The sequence below is a fragment of the Maniola jurtina genome, chromosome Z (genome assembly GCF_905333055.1).
Source record: "Maniola jurtina chromosome Z, ilManJurt1.1, whole genome shotgun sequence".
NCBI lineage: Eukaryota > Metazoa > Arthropoda > Insecta > Lepidoptera > Nymphalidae > Maniola > Maniola jurtina.
The window spans coordinates 2,276,507-2,291,847 of NC_060058.1; the positions used below are offsets into that span (position 1 = coordinate 2,276,507).

At 37.1% G+C, this 15,341-nt stretch overlaps 1 protein-coding gene across 1 annotated transcript in view; it reads right to left on the bottom strand.

The window, feature by feature from the left end:
- Positions 1–818: 818 nt before the first annotated feature.
- The window catches only part of LOC123880351 (protein bric-a-brac 1-like), a 398,185-nt gene continuing 383,662 nt past the window's right edge, over positions 819–15,341 (bottom strand). Inside the window, exons 3-5 of the mRNA XM_045928448.1 lie at positions 9,330–9,596; positions 5,299–5,474; positions 819–4,971 (exon numbers count right to left, since the gene is read on the bottom strand). Of these exons, the coding sequence (XP_045784404.1) occupies positions 4,480–4,971; positions 5,299–5,474; positions 9,330–9,596 (935 nt within the window). The 3' untranslated portion in view covers positions 819–4,479. The remainder of the gene's footprint in view (positions 4,972–5,298; positions 5,475–9,329; positions 9,597–15,341) is intronic.

The following is a 15,341-nucleotide window of genomic DNA, read 5'->3' on the forward strand; positions in this document are numbered from 1 at the left end:
CTTGTTATCATTCCATAACAATCGAATATCGATTAAAAGATCGAAAAACAAGCGATCGTTTTCGATTGTGCAATTGTTACTTGCGTGAGTCTGTGACGAATGAATCGAAAATATAGTGCAATTGCGCAATTAATTTGGATTTTTGATTTATTCGTTCCAGACCGTGGACTTCGCATTTCTTCTCGCAGACTTAACAATCGATTGAATCAAACAATCTATTGTCAATTTTAGTCGATTGTTCTTTTGCAACAATCGCCCATCTCTACTATAAACTGCCGAAACTGTAGCATCACTTAGTATTTAAGGTCTTAAATATTATGTGACTGGGTTTTATCATTTTATTACTAGTTTAGTCACTTAATATGAAAGATGCGTTTAGAAATAAAGAGAAATTTAATTATTCGGTCGATGAATGGGTAAGCAACAATTAAATAATAATGTTTAATCTTAAAATTAATTAATTTTACTGGCTTTATTATTATAAATACTTACAAAATATTTTGAATAAGTTTTCGTAGGTACCGAAAAGATGATGATGAAAATATAGGTAATAAATAAACAGGTAGAGATCAACACATTTAAGTTATAGACACAATATTAACAATGGAACATGCGCTTTCTGTCCCCGAATATTGAAAAGCGTCTCAAAAGTTTAGAAGACGTTATTTTTCTTAAAAAACTGTTTTAGGCATTTTGTTCATTAAAAAAAATATCAAAAAATAGTCTTGATCTAGATATGTGCTTCAAAAATTGATTGATACTCATATTACAGTGTCCGTTTGTTAGTCCCGTAATAAATTTTTTAAATAAGTAAGTAGGTTTAAGTATTTTATTACACTCCCTACGTAGAATAATATATTTGTATTTTAGTACAAATAAAAACATTTATTTGTACGATTTTATGTACCTAGCTAGCGTTTTAGTACTTAAATGAAAAAAATAGGACCCAGATGTACCTACGAACATAATTGGAGTATACCGACTAGGAAAAATTATATTCGAATTTATAGAAAGCGCTTATTCCAACTGTTAAAAATTATGTAGACTTGTTATCTTACGTGGCAATCCACTTAAATATAAATAGAAACAAAAATTAACACAGGAATAGTAAAAACAACTTAGAATAATAATATTTCTGTGCTTCAAAAATTTTCAGAAGCAAATGATGATCTTAAATGTTCTATTTGATAATTTAACCCACGGGGAAAACTACTTACAACTAAACAGTCACGTGTAAAATACAATACTTCAATTGATAAAAAAAAAGTTTTTGGTTACTCTGCAGGTAAAGAAATTAAATACTTTGAGCCCAAAACGGCGGAAGGATTTTAACTAATAAGTTATATAAATAAAATTATTTAAACATAGTAGCAGTATATTGCAAAAAGGCTTCTTTACAATAATTAAAAATATAATTATATGCATTTTTTATCACAAAAGAATATACTGGACTTGAAAAAATTGTCATGCGATACAAGGCACGCGGGTGCCGTCAGAGTCGAAGGGTCTCAACAGGAATAAAGTACCAAAACAATGGCCTCGTAAGGAGTAGGTACGATATTACTACATACAATTAGTAATCTTTACTTAACTATCGTGAAAATAATATAGTCACTTATACTTTATGTAATCGAAATGTATACTTTCAATCCAGTACAATAAATTAATTAATGTTTATAATATTATAACTACAAAATCCAAGTGTGATACAAAAACGAACGTAATCAGTTCAAACAAATGGCACATTGCATGTATGCATTGTTTTCCGATTTTTGTTAATTATTTATTTGTAAAGAAAAAAATATAATAGAGTCAATTTTGATGCCGAATAGTCAGCTAACGCTTGCCTGTCAGGGTAATACCACATCGGCCAAATATATAATTTTTAGTATATTTTTTACTATATAATAGTCATATGTATTTTAATTTTTTATATAATAATTTTGAATTTTTATTAGTCTAACTTTTTATAGTTAAGCACGTACAGTGCGGTCGAGTGGCGGCGAGGCGCGTCGTCCGCAGTCGCACGCGCCCGCGCGTCGACGCACGAGCCGCAGAGCCGCAGGGCCGCAGGGCCGCCGGCACGCCGCGCCGCGCCGCCACGGGCCGCTTCCAGCCGATCATCGCCGCACCCGTTCCAACACTTACCGTGGTCAAAAATTTGGAAGGCACTTTCTACTTTTTTCAAAAATTTTAATTTACTTTTTGAACACATTAGCCTAAACTTACACAATAGAAAATATGCGTAGTAACATTTACCAAATTTACGCAATTCATCCGAAACGTATAGGCCGTTTATATATTTTTTTTTTAATTTTCCTATAGTTAACTTTATTTCCAAAAGGATAGCCAAAAGTTTCATCAACACTAGATCTGAATCGCAAATGTCTTTTTAATAATTTGGTCTCTTTTTATACACTAATTTCCAAACTTTAACCGAACCAGATAATCCAAATTCCAAACAATAGTGAGATATCAAGGCCACTTGAAGACTTATTTTTAACATGCTTCTCGAGCTAGTTCTGCGACGAGACTCGTGCGGCGGGCCGCGTAGCGAGGCGAGCGAACTGAGCGCGAAATCACTCTTTTGTTTGCCTAGAACATCTCTACACGCACATTTATACTTTGTATCTTCGATGCTGACACTGATGGAAAAGTTGTATCAATTCGATATCTAAAGTGTGTGTTCTAAAGTGTTCGCCCGCGTGCTGCGGCCCACCCTCCCCTTCAATATTATATGTGATAACGCCAACGAATGTCCGCCAACAATATCTAAATCATGGTATACCCTTGCGGCAAGAAGATCAGTACACTACAATTTTTCCCGCCGAAAGTGTGTAATAAAATAACTTTTTAACAGGAAGGTGTTAAAACAAATTTGTACATATACACCTTATAATATGTATTCGCGCCAACGACTATGAGCTCCTGTTACGCTCGCTCGCTGTGGCAATCGTCGAACTGTCGTGTCGTCGACGGCCGCGGGTCGGAGTCGCGTCGTTGGCGAGAATACTAAATGCTACGAATAAGTTACACAGCTAATCTAAGTTAATTGAAATGTAGACATAATCTAGAGCTACGCAATAGGTAGGTTAGCAGACGAATGATGTAAAATACGTCGAATGCTTGGCGATTTTGGTGCTCCTAAAACTAAAATGGACAAGCCGATGTTCCTCCTTACATTAACCAATGATCTTTTACAACAATAACATCGATACACAATTATGTTTTTTGAAATTTTTTGCGATCGCAACACTAGTGGGTAGGTACATACTATAAATAAGTTCTTAAAATCTATTTTAGTATTGGCAATAGACATTGGAAAGCGCAGTTAAATTTTTCATTTTGATTAGAACGTTAGATGGTATTTTTAATTCCATGAAGATGTAGCTCGAAGTTTGAATAGTCGACGGAGACGAGACGAGTCAACGTAAGATTAGTGTTGCGATCGGCCGTTTGTTATCTAATCGCTAAATAGAGTAGCTTGATAGGCACGAGGAACTTTAGAGACACAGGAAGCTGAACGACATCGATATGATAGTTTAAGTTAATGCTGAGAGGTCGGTCGAGCCCCGAACTCTAATTAGCCTAACATTTGGAACAATCACTACTGGCTAAAGATACATCTATGTTACATTTGGCGATCTCTAAGTCTACTCGTATAGAGCCGCGCGGGCGAGAGCCGCGAGCCGCGCGGCCGAGGCGCCCGGGGAAAGCCGCAAGCAACAACACCGCTATCCTGCTATAGAGAAATTGACATCGACCTCACGATAAAATGAAACATACATCTATGCTTTAATTTTAACATACAACTAGGGCTAATTTTATATTCATGATTTTGCCTTACGCATAAAATGTATGTAGGTAGCTGATTTATAATGAATAGGTATACCAAACAGTCTTTTGAATCCGGCCAAATGTTTTCAATTTTGATATCTCTACGTTCACAGATGGATCTAAGTCGTTATAAGCTTACACGTAATATTAGTCCTATGGGAGAGCGCGCGGGCACGTCGCGCGCGCGCTCTCCCGCGCTCTGCGCCTCCTACGTACTTAGCAAAACATAGTTATATACTTAAATGTGTAATCGAAACATACATAAACAAACGATGTATACAAAAACTAAATATAATAGGTAATTAAACTAAAAATAATCCTTCATAATAATACGAAATTCGTAACTAAACAACAAGCAATGTATTGCACAGCGAGTCCACTTTAAATAATAATTAATTAAATATAATAAAGTAATGCCGAATACAATCATATTTCATGATTAAATACTTGTGACACGTCGAAGCGAGAGCGGCGCGGGCGTCGCGGCGGCCGCCCCGCTCCCGCTCCGCGCCCGTCCCGCGCACTCGCTCCGCTTCAGAAGTAGCCGACGGAGTTGCGATTGGGGACGAAGTACGGGTAAGCGGGCAGCGGCGGCGGAACGCCGACCGGCGCGTGCACCGGCGCCGCGCCCGCGGCCTCGCTTCAGATGTTCTCGGCGCGCGCCTCCGCCGGCGGCGGCTCCATCTTGACCGGCAGCGGCGACGACAGCTCCTTGCCGTTCTTTGTCATCGAGATCGGGGTCTTAGGCGGCCCCATGTCAGTTATCTCCGCGACGACGTCGCGTTCGCTGTAGCGGCTGTCAGGACGTGGCGAGGCGAAGGGTCGGAACGGGTCGGAGGGCTTGGGGGGCTCGAGCGCGTGGCCGGGCGGCGGCGGCGAGCAGAGTGGCGACTCCAAGCCGGCGGAGAGCGGCGAGGGCAGGCGCGGCGACTGCAGCGGCATCGGCGGCAGCCCGAGGTGCTGCGGATGGTCGGGCGGCCTCTGCGCGGCCACGACCATGTTGCACATCTGCCGGCGCAGGCCGTGCGCCACGGCGGCCACGGCGGCGGCGGCCGCGGCGTTGGGCGACACGCCGCCCTCGCGCCCGTTGCCGCACGGCACCGGGTACGCGTTCTGCACCGCCGTCATGCCGTCCTGTAACACGCATCCGCCGGCATGAGAACCCATTAATATCCTCCAAATACTTTCGCAAAGCTACCAGACCGAAATATATACTGGAAAAACAAACAAATTATCATCTATATCTAAATGGCTCCGAAAACTCCAATGAAATATAAAACGTTGATAATCGCGCAGCCAATCACAACTGCAATTCGCGGGCATGTTCGCATTAGCACAAGGAATATGGAGGTCATTAAAAAGCAATGAATCAAACGCATGAACAATAAAGGAGGGTTTTGTTAGACGAAGTTTTATCGGGGAAAAGAATTCGAGTCGGGAGGGGGTGAGCGCAATACTGACCGTGATAGCAGGATAGACGGGGAGCACCTCCTCCTTAATGTGATGCGTAGCGTGGGCGGCGTGCGCAGCGTGCGAGTCGCGGAACACGACGGCGCGGATCACGCCACGGATGTGCTCATCGGGCCACACGCCCAGCAGGATGCGTTGCGGTCGCCCGCGACCTTTGGGTCTCAAATCTGGAACGAGTCACAACCGTAAAGCGTGAACTGACAAAGCACAACTTCTCCAATGTCTCTTGTTCATTTGTCAAGACAGAAATTTAGTCTATTATAGTCTTTAAACTCGTATATACACATGGAGAAAAGTATGGAGGGATTTTATCTCCCAAAATCTTTGACATATTAACTTGCGCGATAATTTATGTCTTCACAAAAGTTTATGGGAGTTTCTTGAACAATACCAAATTCGTCTCGGAGTTTAGCAATGTTCTTTGGTATGTCTTATAAAGAGGATGTCGTTCCTCCAAATAATTTCGAAGTAGGTAAATACGAAGTTACACTATGTCCACGCGTTTCAAGGTGCATTTCTCCAAATAAAAATCTTAATCGTACGAAATATGAAGTTGCAGTTTTTCATATCCTTACTTTTCAAAATACATAGGAAGAGGGGTCTCTCCGTCACTCGCTTCATACAAACGTAGTTCCAATTTCATTTGAATACTAAGCAACCAAAGTCCATGAAATTTTGCAGACATATTCTAGAAACTAATACCTATGTCTGTGTTTTTCCAGATTTCTGTTAAAGTCTACCTTGCATATATCTTATACCGACATAATATTGTATTGAGTGTACTGTGTACTTGTAGTCTCACCCGTATTTCATAATTAATTATTAGAGGAATGTGCAGCGCCCAGACAAGTCGCCAAGACTTTAGGGCGCTAAGAATACAATGTAAATAGTTGTAAGAATTATGTAAATACAATCATGTAAGAAAAATTATGTAAGAAAAATCTTAAACACCACAGACACAGATATTAGTTTCTAGAATATGTCTGCAAAATTTCATGGACTTTGGCTGCTTAATATTCAAATGAAATTGGAACTACGATTGTATGAAGCGAGTGACGGAGAGAGCCCTGTTAAACGATTATCAATAATTTTTATGACATTTAAGTTAGCGGAATAACAAAAAGCTGAAATAGGCAAAAGTACGTAGAAAATAAAAAGGTTTTGTATAAAAATCGACAACTTCATCGGTAATGACTAATACACTGGCTTGTCCATGACCTTTCCGCTATGCAAGGTAATTATATTATAGCGCGACGAGTAAATAAAAAGTAATGAAGACTGAGTCCCAAGACCATGCAATGAGATGTTCCTACGTCTGGCTTGGCTCTTCTCAGACTTGGGTGCGTTTGGGATCCTCGTAGCTTTAGTTTTAAGTTAAAGTAATAAATAATCACCACTACATCATTGTTTGACAATCAGAAAGTGTACAATAGAACACAATTTGAACTTTGACTTTGACTCTGACTTGGCCGACGTAAGCAACGCGTATGTTTTCTATCGGGTTCTGATAATGAAAGAGATATACTACGGAGCATGCCACGCTACCGCAATTCGCGCCGCTCTAGCCGTGAATGATTCTATACTCTTCCATACATTTGATTTCCGCGCATCGCTCCGCTCTCCACTCAACTAAGATACCTATGGCTCGACGAAAGCCTCAGGGCGCGGCGCTGTAATGCCTTTAACTCGACTGCCTTTATGCTAGGTAGGTGCTGTTTTTCCTGTTCACCAGGCGATGCAAAATAATTTGACATTGGGGTCCCAAAAGCAGCAGATGGACGGTTTCATGCGAGTCGTGGGGAGCGGCTGGATAAAAGCGGTGCAGCCCAGCCCAGCCCAGGTGTGCACAGGGGACCGCACTGCGCTGACTCAAAATGCGCACCACTTGGACAATATTTATGAAACAATTTTATGCTTGCGTATTTGTAACTTGTTGCTTTAGTTTAAACAAAATTAATTTTATAGTTTATTACACTTACACAGTTTAGTATAATTTATTAATTAGTTGAATAGATATCAAATCACGCTGTTTGTCAATTTGTGATTTTATTTGGGGGGTACCGAAACGGACTCAAAAACAGACTAGAAGGCTAGGTAATGTTTAAAAAGATTTTGCGCTCGCTCCGCTCGCAGTTTCCCATATTTTATTATTTGAAGTGTAAATTATTCATTTATAGTAGGTACTACTTTTTCTATTTTGGCTAAATAACAATAACACCACTTTATCAATTGTACTAGATGCCTATGTAACGTAGTGGGTAGTACGTAAAGTAGGTATTACTGTATTATTCTAATGTATTATTTTTAAGCGCTGCGTGCTACTGTTTGTTGATCCAAATAAAAAAATAAAAATGTATTTGATTTTCACTTTTCAGATGTATTAATTATATGAATAAATTTTATAAGCACCTATTCTGTATAAATATAAACTAGGGAGCGCCGAAATGGAGTCTCGCATGCTGGCGACACTGGCGAAACGGAGCTGGGCTGGCCCTGGTTCTGTCGCAATCCTTGCATGAGAAATAGGCCTAATAGTGCTTGTCTTTCGGTTGTAATGACGACGAATACGTAACGCGGCTCTTATCTATCGTTCATAGTGGAAAAGTCATGGGCAGGTCGTTTACATATTCAGGATATGTATAAAAATCGCAGAAGCATAACATTTTAAACTAAAGGAAGTCTTAATCTAGTTAACATTCGCACATACATAAAAACAGTTCGCTATGCATTAGGTAATAAATAATTAACTATATTAATTAATTTCCAATAATTAATTAACTTATACATTAACAACATGAAGTAAGAATTGCGTGATAATATTAATCAACCTTTTCTGCCTGATATGGTCATTCGTAACGACCTATTGTTTTCTCTTTCTTGACTTATTACCGTATGAGAGAGAGAGTACAACAGTTCAACAGACTTTTTGTCCATCGAACCATTCATTAAAACACGCAATTCATTATCATGTCGATCATATTACTACGAAGAGTAGATACAAGAACTGTACAAGAATATGAAATGATTCACAGGTTTCTGACTGTGCCTTGGAGTCAATTAAGTACAATGATTCTAAACTAATTATGATATATGATGAACATTGTTTAAAACTAGGTATAAGATTAAATCACCGTATTTTATTACAAAGTATTTTGTCTACGAAGTCAGCACATAGGTACCTATGCTTTAGATACGACAGTGGTAGGCTAAACAAAAATCTGCATCGACGCCAAATTCAATCAGAAACCCGTGTCAAAGGCTTAGCGGATGGCAAATGAATGTTGTAATCGAGAAATTCCTTGTAAAGTTTTGGGCCAGTTTTTGGGTAGCTTGGTCCGACCGTTAGTTTGAAGACTTTACAAATCTATAAAAGTCAAGAGTTAAAACAGCCAAAACTCAAAAAAATCTATCTATCTGTAATCAGTTATTTGTTATTTGTCGAATGTTATGCAAGTAATGAAAGTCGAAAATCACGACTTAGTTTTTTAATAGCAACTCTTAATTTAATTCAACGATTAAGATTTCAAATAGACTTTTCAAATAGAGATTTCAAGTTATCAGTGTACTAGTTAATGTCCTCGGCTTTGTCCGCGTGGATTTAGATTTTTAAAAATCCCGTGGAAACCGGGATAAAAAGTGCAAAGACCCATACAAAAAATCACGTCAATCCTTTGCCCGGTTGCGACGTAATTGAACGATAAACCAACAAACAAACACACTTTAACATTTATAATATTAGTAGTGACAGCTGAAGTTTAGGATATCTAATATTTTTGTTATTGATATATTTAAAAACATTGACAATATTTGGTTTAAACGTTGAATATTCAACCGGGTAAAACGATTCAGTTCAAGACGAGCCCAGATCTCTCAGAATAAAGAATTGAATCACTAAGAGTGCATCGCATAACACACACAACCTCCGCGGACAATAGCCCCTTGTGTAAGACCATACCAAAGATCTTCTCAATCACGATACAATATTCATTTGCCACCGTCCGAGTACACCAAATGTGACATACCTGCACCTCCGTCCGCGCTTGGGCCCAGCATGTTATGCACCCTGTTTGCGTACAACACAAATGTTGGGTACGGAATGTCGTATTTCCTCGCAGCCTGGGAGAGAGATAGCCCTTCCTTCAGTACTGAGAATATAGCCTCGGCCATGGTTTCTGGTCTCCAGGACTTCAGAGGCCCACGCTCGCGGAACCTTAGGTTGTGGACGAGACTCTGGTTGGTGTTCCAGCATTTCTGCCACATGGACTGCAGCTGGTACTGGTAGCTATCTGCTGAAAATGAAAAGGCTCGTGTTCATATATTTTGAAAATAAAATTGGCATAGCAAAATTTGTACTAATATTTTAAAACTTTAATTGTGTCCTTTTGATTGTTACTTTTACTCTTTACTCTTAAATTACTCAACTGATTTCAACGAAATCAGACACAGAGATAGCTTGTGTCTTGGATACATACAATTTATTCCAGGAAAACAACTTAAATCACGCAGAAAACTCATAGGCAGAAGATTATAGGCATAAAAACATGACTAGAATAACAGCCTTTGGATTGAAAAGGATATTATTTTATTTCATTAATCACACTAAATTAAAAACAATACTGATTCATTTCTAAACTATCACAATTTATAAAAAATACATTTTGTCACAAAATATGTAATAGGCTGAATCTAACTGTAAAACATGTTATAAAATTGTATAACACGGTAATAATTGTATATTGTATTGTTATAAAATTGTATATTTACGTTGTGAACGCGACATTTTATGTAAAAATGTTGAAATGTAGACAAAACTACAAAGTTGTTACGTTATACAACAAAAAAGTTTTATAACATGTATCTTGGTAGTATAGACTCATCCTTGTAGAGAAACTTCTAAAATAATGAAAATATTTCCGCAAGTGTCGATAAATAACGTTACATTTTTATCTTAGACTTCTTGCTCTTTTTAATTACGTACTTAATTACGAAACGTGTTGAGCTCATAAGAAAATTAAAGTTATCTACCGACACCATCTTGCATATAAATAGATATTATGGTTTCTCTATTTTTAATGTTCACAAATTTATTAAGCATGCAATAATAACAGGTAAAAAAACCTAAGTACTGACCTCTGGAAAATCTATAATTAAAAAAATATTAGCAGAGCATTAGAATAAATAAAACACAGGTCTATCTGGAGGCAAAATTTTATTTATGACAGAATGTGCAGCATTTAACTTTTACACAAAATAATACAACTTTTTACAGTAACAAATTAAAGGAAAAAGAAAATAAAAAAAACGAAAGAAAAAACAAATCATATTTTTAATCTATCTAACTTAATATACGAAAAGCGTTTTAGAACCAGCTAATATATCAGACAGGCTAGCTAATATGAAAAATCAATAGCAGAAAAGTTTCTATTGAGTCAATTATATAATTAATGGGACACTTTCTTTGATATGTCAATCGATACTAATCACCGCTGATACTTTTTAATTCCAGACTTTGCATATCATAGTAACGTTAAGTTAGAATTGAATTAAAAGGAGAATGCGGATGGTATGACGACGGGTTAGAACGTCAACAATGTGCATTTAGTTTCCCCGTAATAATATGCGTTAATAATACTACTTAATTAATTATTTTCATCGAGTTTAATGATTAATATAATCATAGTAAACAATCTAGGAGTATTCTTATTATAACTTTTCTATGGTAGTATCTAAAGCTCAAGGCATAATAGCGCAGAGACGAAGTGCAGCGACGTCCCTTCGTCGTACGTAACATAGATAATATAAAGTTCAGTTTATAGAACATTTTGAAAAAATACTTACGTGCCACGCTACGGCAATCCACGAAAAAATCTAACCGAAAATTCTAATATTCTTAGCAATATCTATTTTTATTTTTTATACATAAAAATCACAGTAAATAAAGTCTTAGCAATCAATATAATATGTATGATTGCAATTTTATGTCAATGGAGAAATCACACAAATAACTTAGGCTGACCATTCTTTTATTTAAGTCAATGGCAATAATTTCAGATCTAGGCATTTAACATTTAGGCATGTCTCGCAAAACATTACGAGACATTTTACCGCGATTATATGTAATCGCGGTAAAATGTAAATAGCCTCATCGAGTGACAGAAGGGCTGGCCCATTTTTTACGTAACGGATCAGCCTGGCTGTCCAGTGCGGAAATGCAGCCAGTATACTTGGCATCATTCCACGCGGGCATGATTTGTATAGTTATTAGACAGAGCCAGCTTTAAGTTTTATTGTAATATTTTGATAAAAAAACTAAGTATGTGATAAATGAGGAAGTAGGTACTCATAGAGAAAGCAAGATTATAAAAATCTACTTGCTTACGGCTATTTATAACTTTCTTCCCGATTTATACACAAGTACTGTCAGTATTAAATATGTCCAGAAACAAAAAAAATATGCATTTATTTTATTCAAAATATTTTTCATTCCTTCTTTTGTAATCAAAACTAATGTTAGAGTGGAGTGATTTTTTAAAAAATTAATATCGATATCTATTTCTCAATTATAAATATTATACGAGATATAATTCGAGCAATATTAGCTAAAAGTGGAGTTTTTAAGACGAAATTGTTAGCATAAGAAATGCTAGTAGAAATAGTACGTACAGCGGGTTTTACGAGTACTTTGAAATTTTCACAGAAGTTTGTTGATCTATTGAGTTCCTGGTTGACTATTCTAAGTAGGAACTACTTGTACGTAGCAGTTTAAGACCAATTCTTGACATGGAAAATTCTAGATGAATAAATCATAAATTGCTATGTAGGCACCTATATTTAAACTTTAGTTTTAAACAAAGTTGTCCTCTATTGGAGATCTGAACTTAATGTCAACGTTGTTCCATCAGTAACCTGGAAGGGTAAAGGCAGTTTTCAATAAACACATACTCCTTTGATTTCTACACGGCATCGTACTGGAACGCTAAATCGTATGGTGGTACAGCATTGCCGGTAGGGTGGTAACTAGCCACGGCCGAAGCCTCCTAACAGACCAGACCAGAAACTTAAAAATCATAAAATTCCAAACCCCGTTTAGCGCATATTGTTGGTCCTCCAATCAACTTTCGCAACTAGGGCACACGTCCAGTCGTAATTCTTCTTACTAACATACCTACATAATTGCGGCATATTCAAAGGCGGAACAGGTGGCTCGCATGTAATTATTTCTGGTAAACAATCAACCATGTGTCTGTTTCCCCTAATTTATACACCGTTATAAAACATAATTAAGTATTTTGTTGCAACTGTTTTCGCGGTACAAAGAAAAAATCGGTCAAGTGCCAGTCGGACTCACACACGAAGGGTTCCGTACTGTCATGTCAAGATGTACGTACCTAACACTTTTATGTAAAACACTGTGTGATTAAGCAAATTAAGTTTTTCGTGAACACAATGTAATTTTTTTTTGTGATTAACCACAAATTCTTGGTTTTTGTTTTTTTTTTGTGCTATAAGACCTATCCATCTACATTTCAGTATTCTAGGTTAATGAGAAGTACCCTGTGGGTTTTTTTTGATAGACGCAACGGACGGACAGACAGACAACAAAGTGATCCTATAAGGGTTCCTTTTTCCTTTTGAGGTAGAGACTCTTACGGCTCGTGCGAATTATTACACTGACTATGTACTGATTCTGATTATAACTAAATCCTACTAATCCTACTAATATTATAAAAGCGAAAGTTTGTATGTATGGATGTTACTCCTTCACGCAAAAACTACGGGACGAAATTGGCTGAAATTTAGAATGGAGATAGAGTATACCCTGGATTAACACACAAGCTACTATCCCGGAAAATCAATGAGCTCGCACGGGATTTTCAAAAACATATATCCACGGAGACGAAGTCGCGGACATCAGATAGTTTTAGAATATTCGCATCTTTTCCTTACCATTTTAATGAAAAAAGTACAGAGGCATCGTTTCAGCCATTCGGAAACAAGAAAACGTCGAATAGAAACTCTTAAATAAATAAAAAATTGGCGAGTCAGACCCTCAATCGAAATAGTACAAGAAATAATGTTGTTAATTTTTTTTTAATTTTTATGGCGGCTATTGTGTAATTTTATTATTTGTTATTATAATCCAGAATATGGTACAAAGTAACTTCTCTTCTCTAAACTCCGCAAAACTCACACAAGATATATACATGACATGAGTATGATCAAACAAACGGGAATCTTCAAAAATACGCCCCTTGAAATTAGGAAAAAAATGTTTAGCTAGATTCTTAATTTAAGTACCTATGAGTAATAATACATATTCATTCAAGTTTTTAGTGCTCATTTATACTAACTTTTACGAGATAGAAGATCCGATTTCGCTAAATTAATATTATCTTAATTAAAATCGCAATCGCTGCAAGTGTTCCGTGGTTCCATATTTCAATATTATTATAATTGTGTTACGTCTACACATTGAATTACATACAGTTAGGGTCACCAGGTGTAAAATTGAAAAGTCTGGAGTACAAGGCTGACTTCAGCGGCCTGTGATGATCTGTGCAACATATCGCACCCCTAGATCAAAACTCTTTCAACTCAATAAACATTTTTTCTGGAACTAAGAAAAACTATTTTAGGGTTTCATCTCTAGAGAAAAAAGGAACTTTTGCTGGGATAAGATCACATCATTGTCTGTTTGTGTCTGTCTGTCTGTCATGACAATAAAAACCTATAGGGTACTTCTCATTGATTTAGAATCATGAAATATGGTAGCTAGCAACTAGCAATGTCTTTCAGCACAAGTAAAGGGAAAAATCCGACAACCGTGAATTTGTGGTTATGTTACGGGCAACGTGATTAATTGGGCATTATTAATAATTACATCACAAAACAAAAATTAATAAGTGTCATTTCGTACGAAGGTACGGTACCCTTCGTGTGCGAGTGCGACTCACACTTGACCGATTTTTTTAACAATCAACCGAAGAAAAAGATTTAGAAGAAATCATTGTATTTTGATTGTATACAGAACTTACCTAGGTTTTTTTACCTAGGTTTAGAAAGTGTGACTGGAGAATCAATAGCGCGGCGGCAGTGTGACGTTGGAGGTGTTCAGAAGTGTGTTTGTTTGTTGGATTGTCCTTCAATCTCGGCTCAATGGATTGACGTGATTTTTAACATGCGTATAGCTAAAGTCCTAGAGAGTAATATAACTTAACTTTTATCTCGAAAAATCAAAGAGTTCCAACGGGATTTTTTAAAACCTAAATCCACGTGGACGGAGTTGCGTCCATAAGCTACTTTATAATATCATTATTGGGATCAGGATATTATAATGAAGTAGAATCCGTAGAATGTCATCGAATATTCAAGAATTTGAAAATCCTAACCTTCCAACCGGAGTTTATGATAAGTGTCTAAGAATCCAGACATCTCACGACAAATCCTGACGTCTGGTAACCCTACATACAGTGGCTATTGGCGGATTGTGTGCGCAATTACAGACGGAATTTGATTTTATCTGAATATAAGCTGCAGTTTTAATTATAATAATTATTTCTATTTTATCTTTATTACCCAAGTACAAGAATTGTTGGGCCAGCGTATTGGGCCAAGGCACTGGGCCAATATAAAGTTATGTTTGCACGTTGGCGTTTTATTTATTACCTGATCCGCCCGGCTTCGCTCGATCGTAATTTGATATACTATTATTATAATATATAGATAATATCATCATCATTATGAACCCATCGCCGGTCCATTACTGAGTACGAGACTATAATTCTCAAGATGAAAAGGGTTTGGCGACTATGTGCACGTGGATATTTATTTTACAGGGAAAAGCAACCACGGCTTTATTTCATATTCCTAAATATTCTAGAATACAAAGAAGAAGAATTTACAAAAAAAAATATTGAAATGTGTTCATGAAAAAATAATGTATTTTCAATTTTTAAAGGAAGGTAACTATATTAAGTGGGGTATCATATGAAAGGGCTTTAGCTGCACGTTCTAAAACAAATTTTTATTTATTT